Source organism: Gobio gobio (assembly GCF_949357685.1).
Source record: "Gobio gobio genome assembly, chromosome: 6".
Taxonomy (NCBI): domain Eukaryota; kingdom Metazoa; phylum Chordata; class Actinopteri; order Cypriniformes; family Gobionidae; genus Gobio; species Gobio gobio.
Genome location: NC_137102.1, coordinates 4,223,210 through 4,235,167, shown reverse-complemented (window position 1 = coordinate 4,235,167; position 11,958 = coordinate 4,223,210). Strand labels below are relative to the sequence as shown.

At 37.5% G+C, this 11,958-nt stretch overlaps 1 protein-coding gene across 1 annotated transcript in view; it reads left to right on the top strand.

The window, feature by feature from the left end:
- Positions 1-3,324: 3,324 nt before the first annotated feature.
- Positions 3,325-11,958, top strand: part of klhl20 (kelch-like family member 20) — a 32,599-nt gene continuing 23,965 nt past the window's right edge. Inside the window, exons 1-2 of the mRNA XM_079820352.1 lie at positions 3,325-3,467; positions 8,148-8,514. Of these exons, the coding sequence (XP_079676478.1) occupies positions 3,373-3,467; positions 8,148-8,514 (462 nt within the window). The 5' untranslated portion in view covers positions 3,325-3,372. The remainder of the gene's footprint in view (positions 3,468-8,147; positions 8,515-11,958) is intronic.

Here is an 11,958-nt window from a genome sequence, read left to right as displayed (position 1 = left end):
AATGGCCGCTTCCTTCTGCCCTGAAAGAGAAGGTTAGTGAGGTTCATGGGAACTCGGGCGGACAATCTCAGGGCTGTCCAAGTGTCGTCCTTAGGCTCCGACATAAAAGAAGGCTAATTTGTTGTCGCTGTTTTCCCAGGAGGGGGGGAAAGGAAAGGAGGGGGGACACATTTTTTGGGGAGAAACAGACCTTGTGATATCAATCTCAGAGTATAGCCGAGAGCTCTTTCTCTGATGTGCTTGACGTCCAGTGTTGTGCCTATGTGGAGCGACACATGTTTTATGGCTGTAAGGTAAAGAAGAGCGAGTTGATGGCGATTTGATGCTGGTCCCGTCCTCAATCCTCAGGACTCAAATCCTGGCGTAACGCCGGCTCTACAAAGCAAGTCTGGATATTTTGGGGAAGGGGACGATCCTTTTTGCATGTTTTGCGTGCCTTTTTGCAACTGTTTGATGAAAGTGAGAATGTTAAACCTCTTTTGCAATGTGAATATTCACATAAAAACCTATTTTATACACAGCGTATATCATATTTTGTGTATGGTATTTGCAGAGTTCAGGCTGATTAATGCTGTGTCCATTGAGAAGGTCTTGTTTACCTCTATTAGTGGTGTTGTTTCCCCCACATCAGGCTCCAAAGCACTGCCTCCTATGGTTCAACTCAGGGGCCACCAATGCACAAAGTAAAACACTCGACAAAAGAGTATAATAAAACATGCCAGAGAACAGAAACAGGGGAGAGAAAGAGAGAGAGAGAGAGAGAGAGAGAGAGAGAGAGAGAGAGAGAGAGAGAGAGAGAGAGAGAGAGAGAGAGAGAGACTTGTAAACCTGTCTGAGAGCATTCCAGTAAACAGTGGAAGAATGTAAGAGTCTCGTCTAGAATGTTTTTGTCTGTAAACTACACGCCTTAAAGACAAATACACAATCTTACATTAAAGGGGTCATAACACACACAGTTTGGTGTTAATCTTGAGTATCTCTAGAGTAGTGTTGATCCTTCATATCTCCCAAGAGTCTTTAGTTTATCATTTAAAAGACAGACACACTGCACCTCAAAAAAATAACTCTTTGAATGATCATCAAAGTATTTCCACATGATTCACTTGCTTTATTTCAGCATTATGCAATTTTGTTATTCCAATTGAATGTACTTACGTTGGGTCAACTTAATTTATTAAGGTTGATTCAACTTATTTATTATGGTTAGGCACAGCTTCATTTAATAGTGTCAGCCCAACTAATTTGCAATGTTTTGGACCAACTAATTTATTTAAGTTAGCCTAACAAAAGTGCTTAATGCTGAAAGAAAGCCATTTAATCACATGGAAATCCTTTCCATGATTTAACTACATTAATTCAAAAAATAGCTTTTGAGGGCACTTACAAAACCTTTTACAAGATTTTATTGGCTAGCCAGAAGATGGTTTTGTTACAACATGGCACGCCCAGAGTATTTTTTATTATTAAAACAACTTTAATAGTTATTAGGTCCTCAGCCCAAGCACATGCTCTACACTTCACCACAAACACTATCATAACACAAACTTTTTAAATACCAACATAACAAAACATTAAGCATTAAAAAGTCTCTCAATCTTCTCATCTTCACTGAAAAAAATTACTCGTTGAATTTACTAAATTTTTTTATTGTAAGTGGTCGCAATCAATTTATTTTATCTCAATTTAAACAAAAACACATGCAATTCCCATAAAACCAATTTTTAAAAAAAAATTAAAATAAAAAAACTAAATTTAAATTATTTAAACAAGCACACATTAATTATGCTGAATTTAATCAGGCCATAATACTTTTTTTCAGTGTTGTTAAAAATGCATCAAATTGCACTTTATTTAAACATTTACTCATTTGTTTCGAGTAATCGAGTAAAATGTTGGTGACATTCATTATCATGTAAACATAATGGCTGATATATTGCATCACAAAAAAATGATTCAGGTCATGTATATATAATGTGCGATATATCGATATATTGATTATTGCAACAGGCCTATACTGTACCGATTGTTTCTGAAAACAGCCGAGCTCGTGGAGGCGTGCTGTGGGCGGAGCTAAAGAGTCACACACACACACACACACACACACACACACACACACACACACACACACACACCGACACACACACACATTGGTGTTGTTCACAATATATGCTCTTACACGCCGATTGCAAACAAAACACACACATTTGATCAGTGTCTCTCACCGCCTGCGGTTTCCACTCATGACCGGGAACAAACACACACACACACACACACACTCACACAACGCCAGCGCCGCCAACGGCTCCCATAACCCGAACGAAGCTGTTGATGGACGCGCTCTTGCTCTGGCTGATGTGTGTGTGTGTGTGTGTGTGCCCATTCGGGAAAAGTGCCCATATAAGGAGTTCCGCCCTTTATGACGTCACACAGGGTCATACTCGAAAAAAACGTTCCGAAACTTGTTTGAATCCTGAAGGAGTGTATTTGGCACAGAAATACTCCATCACACGTCCAACTCATTTTTTTTAAATGTTGTCCATGTTTATCATGAGAATCAACTCTTTAACAGTGTAAATAAATCCGAAGGCGTGAAATAGCATTAAACCTGCCCCTTTAATGTCATAACGCAGCTTAAAAGATGTTTAGATTTAAAGGTCCAAATATAAATGTCCTTTAACACGGAATTAATTGACAATAATAACTAATGACATCTGATTTTGTTGTTTTGCAGTGACATCAATGTCATTTTTTTTGACTACATGTAAATTGATTTCGCTTTATCAAATAGATACAAATAAATATTAAATTAATCGACCCAAAAGTCCTCTTATATGTCAAATATGTCTGTGCTAACACTTTGCAAAAGCTCTGAAAACACTACACGTGAAGCAGTGTTATTTTATTATTGTTTACTGTATATACTATTATGGTACTTATTCATATTTTGAATTAACTTATTTTATTTCAGTTAGTTTCCCAAGGTAACATTAGTTTTTATGTTTAAGTTTTTCATCTTATATTTAGATTTTATGTCACTTTTTTTCAATTAACAAAAATATTGTTTAATAGTTTTACTTTTGTTTAATAAAAAACATTGACATGATGAACATTCCCAGACAATTTCCCAAACCTCAAACTCTGTTTACATCAAATATAGCAGGTAACACGAGATTACGAATTTATTTAAAGTAAATTATCCAGTTCAAGTATTTGTAAATATAAAAATACCCTTAATAAATAAAAAGTATCTTAATTAAAAGACATTTCTGTCACTTCTGGTACCGGAATCTGTGAGACACAGGACTTGTATTTTGAAATCTCTACTTCCGGTCCCTGTCAGGAAACTCCTCGGGAAAATAAAAAATAAAGTGGATGGTGTCCCGTAAACCGAGCGGTTGTCTTGATATTCCCTGGCTAAATCTCGACGACTTAAAATTCAATCTGGATCGATTAAATGGACAAATAAGGTGAGGGAATAACGCCTATTTTGCCATTTTGTCTATAATGAGTATCGCCACATTTGAAAACTGCTAAAACAGGACAGCACTTGGATAAAGCTAAGCTAGAGCTAAGGCTAAGATAGCAGTCTCGCCCACAGATACACTCAAAACTGTGACGGTATGTGTATTAAACTGAACTATTAGTGTCGTAGTTCTGCCTTAAGGAGACTGCGTCTGCGAGGTTTGCTTTAGGGACACTCTGGGCCCTGTCAAATTGGTTATCGTTATCATCATAACTAGAGCAATATTCCATACTTTCTAAATGTCATGTCAGTTTGTGTATATATTTGCCTGATTTAAGTCACTTTTCTGTTTTGCTGCATTGTCTTAATTCAGCACTTCACTCTTCAGAGCAACCAGTTAACCCACATCAGTAGAAGTTATTATGATTATGAATTATGATTAAGCTTAGTTCTCCCACAAATGAAAATTAGCCCATGATTTACTCTCCCTCAAGTCATCCTCGGTGTGTATGACATTCATCTTTTAGACGAACACAATCTGAGTTATATTAATAATGTCCAGGCTCTTATAATGCTTTATAATGGCAGTGAATGACTGTTTCTGTTTTGAGGTCCATACAACTGCATCTGTCCATCATAAAAGTTCATCTGTCCATCATTAAAGTGTATCTATCCATCTTAAAAGTTCATCTATCCATCATAAAAGTGCATCTATCCATCATTAAAGTGCATCTATCCATCATAAAAGTGCATCTGTCCATCATAAAAGTGCATCTGTCCATCATAAAAGCGCATCTATCCTTCATAAAACTGCATCTGTCCATCATAAAAGTGCATCTATCCTTCATAAAACTGCATCTATCCATCATTAAAGTGTATCTATCCATCTTAAAAGTGCATCTATCCATCATAAAAGTGCATCTATCCATCATAAAAGTGCATCTATCCATCATAAAAGAGCATCTATCCATCATTAAAGTGCATCTGTCCATCATAAAAGTTCATCTATCCATCATTAAAGTGCATCTATCCATCATAAAAGAGCATCTATCCATCATTAAAGTGCATCTATCCATCATAAAAGAGCATCTATCCATCATTAAAGTGCATCTATCCATCATAAAAGTGCATCTATCCATCATAAAAGAGCATCTATCCATCATTAAAGTGCATCTATCCATCATAAAAGTGCATCTATCCATCATAAAAGAGCATCTATCCATCATAAAAGAGCATCTATCCATCATTAAAGTGCATCTATCCATCTTAAAAGTTCATCTATCCATCATAAAAGTGCATCTATCCATCATAAAAGAGCATCTATCCATCATAAAAGTGCATCTATCCATCATAAAAGTGCATCTATCCATCATAAAAGAGCATCTATCCATCATAAAAGAGCATCTATCCATCATAAAAGTGCATCTATCCATCATAAAAGTGCATCTATCCATCATAAAAGAGCATCTATCCATCATTAAAGTGCATCTATCCATCTTAAAAGTTCATCTATCCATCATAAAAGTGCATCTATCCTTCATAAAACTGCATCTATCCATCATTAAAGTGTATCTATCCATCATAAAAGTGCATCTATCCTTCATAAAACTGCATCTATCCATCATTAAAGTCCATCTATCCATCTTAAAAGTTAATCTATCCATCATAAAAGTGCATCTATCCTTCATAAAAGAGCATCTCCATCATAAAACTGCATCTATCCATCATTAAAGTCCATCTATCCATCTTAAAAGTTCATCTATCCATCATAAAACTGCATCTATCCATCATAAAAGTGCATCTATCCATCATAAAACTGCATCTATCCATCATAAAAGTGCATCTATCCATCATAAAAGTGCATCTATCCTTCATAAAAGTGCATCTATCCATCATTAAAGTGCATCTGTCCATCATAAAAGTGCATCTATCCATCATAAAAGTGCATCTATCCTTCATAAAACTGCATCTATCCATCATTAAAGTGCATCTATCCATCTTAAAAGTTCATCTATCCATCATAAAAGTGCATCTATCCATCATTAAAGTGTATCTATCCATCATAAAAGTGCATCTATCCTTCATAAAACTGCATCTATCCATCATTAAAGTCCATCTATCCATCTTAAAAGTTCATCTATCCATCATAAAACTGCATCTATCCATCATAAAAGTGCATCTATCCATCATAAAACTGCATCTATCCATCATAAAAGTGCATCTATCCTTCATAAAAGTGCATCTATCCTTCATTAAAGTGCATCTGTCCATCATTAAAGTGCATCTGTCCATCATAAAACTGCATCTGTCCATCATAAAAGTGCATCTATCCATCATAAAAGTGCATCTATCCATCATAAAAGAGCATCTATCCATCATAAAAGAGCATCTATCCATTATAAAAGTGCATCTATCCATCATATAAAAGTGCATCTAAAAACAGTTTTAATATAACTCTGATTGTGTTCGTCTGAAAGAAGAATGTCATACACACCTCGGATGACTTGAGGGAGAGTAAATCATGGGCTAATTTTCATTTTTGGCTGAACTATCCCTTTAAACTCACTATGTAATCATATTCTTTTTTATGGTATATTATTTGGTTTAAAATGAATGTGCCCTCCTAATCTTTTATCAAAACTTCTTCCCCTCCCTCTTGCAATGACGTTTCTTCTCGATTATGTGTGTATTGTCGTGAGGACAGGACAAATGCTCACCGCGATACAAACCACAACAATCCAATCAATTCCTGGCCTACATTTGTTCTTGTTTGAGAAGCAGTTTCATTTGGATCACAATAGTTAGCAGTAGGGTTGGGTATCGTTTGGGTTTTTTTCGATTCCGGTGCCAAACCGATACTTTTAAAACCGTTCCGGTGCCTAAACGGTGCCTGAACCGATACTTTTTTTTTTAAAGGCCACAAAACGAGGTGGATGACATTAGATGGCTTTTTATTTATTTTTTATTTAAATTGAACCATTTATTAAAAGTTTAATGTATACTTAAATGTATGAATATAAATAATTACAAAACACAATTACTTATTTACAAATTATAATTGACTTATTTACAAATTCACAGTGAAACCTAAGCCTCCTAACCCAACTACAACAGGCCTAATATAACTCTTAATAACAGCTACAGTAATAACAGCAGTCGTCTGTGTTCTTGCTCTGCTAATAACCAGCTTCGAGCTTCAGCTTTATTTTGAAATATGATCATATTCTCTGGCTAAATATTTTAGAACGCATCGTCTTAATGTTTCCAGGGCGACACGTCATGTTTCTCACATGACAACAGCGGCCGCAATAGCACTGACAGCTCAGCTGTATCGGGTTTATTTCGTTTTTCTTATTATTCAAAATATTCACAAACTTCTTAACTGTGTCACGAACTATCTGATGTTCAAATGTGCGAGTGAATGTGTGTTAGTTGATCTATAAAGCGCAATGGGCGGCGCCATGTTAGTTTGCGCCTCAGAATCGGATCTGTCGGATTTACAACACTTGAGTTCATTCTCGTCTCACGAAATACATGAAAGTAAGTGACCAGTGAACTGGAAGAAGAATAGAGTAAACTATAGTTACTATATAATGTGCATATATCTGATGTGCATAAAACATGTAACGTTAGTCAAATTATAACCGTCTGAAAGGATTGTCATTGTCAGGATTGTCACCGAAATGAGGAACCGAAATCTGCGTTGTGATTCGCAGAGGTGGACAAAGCACACAACTCCATTACTTGAGTGAAAGTAAAAGTACTACTAGTCAAATATTACTCTGTTACAAGTGAAAGTTGTTAAAAACAATTTTTACTTAAGTAAAAGTACAGAAGTACTTGCTTTTAAAAGTACTTAAGTATCAAAAGTAAATTTCCTTTTTTATGTCAATGCATTATTTTATTATTGTTAAATTGTTGTATAATTGCACACTATGCCATGGTGGTTTAAGCCAGTCAGTGATGCTCCATACGACCACCTTCAACTAATTTAAATACTTAAAAGTTACAAAGCTTTTTATAAAGCTGCTGTCACTTTAAGGCAGAATGCACAAATCCTACACACTGATACACATCCGATATTCCCCCAACTGTTTACGTTCACTTAAGACATAATCAACTTTGTTTACGTGAATACTTTCCAAAATGAAAATTGACATTTTGTGTGTATTGGTCTGTTTAAGTGCGAAAAAAAAAAAACACAAAAGAAAGCTCTATTCAGTACTCGTGCTCATCTGAGAGGCACAAAAACCAGACTGAACTGAGCTCGTTCATCAGGCTTTTCAGATTCATCCATATGTCTATGCTTCTCTTTCTCCCAGATATTTACATTTTGCACAAAAAAACACTTTTAAAGAAGAAGAAAAAATCATCCACTGACTTGCAAAGCTGCTACAGAAACGACTTTTGACTTCGAGGATCTTGATAGAAATGTAGTGGAGTAAAAAGTACGATATTTGTCTTTCAAATGTAGTGAAGTTAAAGTAAAAGTTGCCCTAAAAAATAATACTTCAGTAAATGTAAATGTTAAGTAAATGTACTTCGTTACTGTCCACCTCTGGTGATTCGGTCCGGTACATATATAAGTACCGGTGCCATATTGGAACCGGATTTCGGTACCCAACCCTAGTTAGCAGATACTTCAGTTTAAACTGACTGATTTTTTTTTTGTGTTGTTTCTAAGGGGTACCAGTGCCCGTCTTGATACCACAGGAATGGATATCACAAGTCGTTGCACCCTGGGTGACCCCAACAAGCTCCCCGAGGGCGTGCCGCAGCCGGCCCGGATGCCCTACGTCTCAGACAAGCATCCTCGGCAAACCCTGGAGGTCATCAACCTGCTCCGCAAGCATCGGGAGCTGTGCGATGTGGTTCTGGTGGTGGGAGCCAAGAAGATTTATGCGCACCGCGTGATCCTGTCCGCCTGCAGCCCGTATTTCAGAGCCATGTTCACGGGGGAGCTGGCCGAGAGCCGGCAGACGGAAGTCGTCATCCGGGATATTGATGAGCGGGCCATGGAGCTGCTCATCGACTTCGCCTACACCTCGCAGGTACGCATTTCAGCTGCTGTGTTCAATATAGGGATGCGCGGTATAGCGGTACTGGGAAAATACCAGTATATATTTTATTTCAAACGATATCATGGATATCATATTCGGGATATGCTGCTGTTCCGAAGTTACCTGCTACCCAAACTGACGCGAAACCAGTAAATGTGGTGCCATAGAGGAACAAAAAATGAACAGTTGATTCTCACCCAACACGCCCAACTAATTAATAAAGAGAGGATTAGACGTGAAATTTGGAATTACTTTGCTTATTAAAACTGCTGAAGAACCATCAAACCTTACCAAGCATCGCTCACTCGCCATTCCTGTTGTATAAGACATTAAGAGATCGACAGGTGAGGGCATAATTCAAAGCATCTAATTAAGTTAGACATTTATTTTCTTTTAACACTCATCAACGAACATAAGATCGTATCGTTTAAATATCATGAAATCTCCAGCGTCCGTTTATAGGGATGAAATGATTACCGGTTTCACGATAAACCATGATAAAATTTAGTGACGGTCAGTAATATCTTTTAAAATTTAATTATCATTAAAAAACGCGTGTGATTTATCACGATTTTGAAAACTTGCGGTAAATCTTGTCCAGTCAGATGCAGCGCAGCGCTGTTTTTTGAATGAGAAGAAATGGGAGATTTTTCAGACTTCTAAAAGGACAAAATCTGAGGTGTGGTTATATTATGGCTTTTACAAAAGTCCTGAGGGAAACTTAATCAAAGATGGTCACCTTCTGCAGAATATGCCAGAAGAAAGTCGCTGTAATAGGGGGAACACTTCAAAACTACGAACGCAAGGCAAGTGGACTTTGACCTCAATACCAAAACTACGTCTGGGAAATAATAACGTGAAGCGAACGAACAAATTCAGTCAAGACTAGGGTGACATTTAAGGGATAATAATCAGGGCTTGCCATTAACAACCGCCATTTGCGGATGTAAGTTAACGTTATTTCGGCTGCACACTCGTCACTCTGGCGGTTGAATTTTTTTATAGTCTTCTCAAAAGCCATCTGTTATAATCGCGTTGCGCATTATAACCACTCACACGTGTTTCTATTGAGTTTATGAATGCAATGTCTCATAATCAGAGGCGTTCAGATTAGCCGGAGTTTCGTTCCGAGCGCGCGCCGCTCTTACTCGCTGAAATCTACACTAAAAGCAGAGATAAACGTGTGCTGTACGCAGGAGATTCACTCATCATACAGTGGTTGAGTGTTTTTGTTCTATTTCAGCAGCAAAAATGGTTTTAAGAAACACAGCAGAACCACAGCGCATCTGATATGACTGGCATAACGCTGGCGAATTTAGGGACCGTCTCTAAAGTTACACACAACATTGGTAACGTTATACACGTTTCAAACTTCAATAGCATTTGAAGAGAATGACCGTCATAAAACTGACTGTAAAGTGTTCATCTAGGTGTCAGGTATGATGCACACATTTTGATATTTAATAAAATAAACTGTCAAATCATATGGAAATATGGATATGCATTATTTCACCAGGATACTGTGTGAGCTCTTACACAAAATATGCTGATTTAAATGCATCATTGCTGAACACTGATGAGAATATTGCTTGAGAATATATTTACAGAGATAATATTAGAGATTATATTTACACAAAATGATTATTATTTGTAAACACACAGGATGTGTGTAGTGTACACAGGGTTAGTGTAGGGGGATAGATTATACAGTTTGTACATTAGAAAAAACATTATGCCTATGGAGAGTAACCATACACCACATATCCAAGTGAGTGAGTGTGTGTGTGTTTTGTGTGTGTGTGCGTGCATGAGTTTGTGTGTGCGTGCGTGTGAGAGATTGTAAGTGTGAGAGAGTGCAAGAGTGAGTTTTGTTTCTACCCCTGCCGTTCCCACACGAGGTTGCAATTCTTAAAGGGTTAGTTCACCCAAAAATGAAAATTCTGTCATTAATGACTGAGCCTCATGTGGTTGGACACCCGTGAGACCTCCGTTCATCTTCAGACACAAATGAAGATATTTTAGTGTAAATCTGATGCTCTGAAAGGCCTCCATTGGCTCAATGCACTTTACACTCTCAAGACCCTTAAAAGGCACTAAAGACGTCGATACAAAGTCCATCTCACTACAGTGGTTCTACAATAACTTTATGAAGTGACGAGAATAGTTTTTGTGCGCAAAAAAACCCCTAAATAACGACTTATATAGTGATGGCGATTTCAAAACACGGCCTCATGAAGCTTCGAAGCGTTATGAATCACTGAGTCGAACGACATGATTCATTACAAGCAATTAATTAATGACAGAATTTTCATTTTTGGGTGAACTAACCCTTTAAATGTGATCTAACAAAGGTAAAGAGAAAATATTAACCATATATGCTGTTTATATTGCTTGTAATTGGGATGAAGTAAACATCTGTTGAGTATTTTAACATAACATTTTTGATTGTGTTGAATTAAAAACCCCAAAAATGCAGCGGGTCCACCAAACACAAAAATATGAACACCACACAAGGGTTAATTTAATAATAAACATTTGCGGTAATTTCCCGCTTCATAAAACCCCAAACTTGCGCGAGCGAGTAAAATTATGCGCAATACCTGCGCCAAAATTCAGACCCTGTATGGTATGGATTTAATATCGGTACTTCGGTATTAGATTGTGGTACCGAAGCCAAAATTGTGGTATCGAGCCATCCCTAGTTCAATATTAGATCACTGTTCATTTTTGATATTAAAGCTGCACTATGTAACTTTTCCGTCCACTAGAGGTCGCCTGTTCAAAACAAAAGCGTAGTTTGATGACGCACGTTTGAGCGCAGAATCTCGGGACATGTGGTCTTCACCTCAGCCGGTGGGAAACAGTCAGGATAGGACTCGGGCAGAAATCATGTTCATGGATGCGATTATTAACATTACTGTAGTCTGAAGTAGAGCAGGAGCGAGTGTTGTGGAGCTGAGCAAGGCCGCAGGAGCGATTGAAGAGCGGGACTGTTATTATGGCATAGTCGCCGGCGGGACTTTTATTATGACACGGTTGCCGGCGGCACTTCCTCTTCTCCAGTGCTGAGTGTGAGGTAACGCAGCTCTGTTTATCGTATTAGATATATCTGAGTGTGTTGAAAAGGAAGTTATGACGTTCGCTCGGCGGCTGCTATGACACTTGTTCACTCTGCAGTGAGAGTAAAGCGTTTCACTGAATAAAACCGGAGACCGAGGGTGACGCAGATATGACGCAATCGACAGGCGACTCCCTCACACGTCCCGGTTCCTCGGTTAAAATAGCAATTTCTCACGATTAACAAATAGTTGGAAACATTTGGGATATTCTAAGTACTCAACTGAACAAAATATATAACACTGGCCTAGTGGTTTCTGGATATTTTACTGCAAAAATCCTACATAGTTCACCTTTAATGCTGGGATTGAAGTTCAA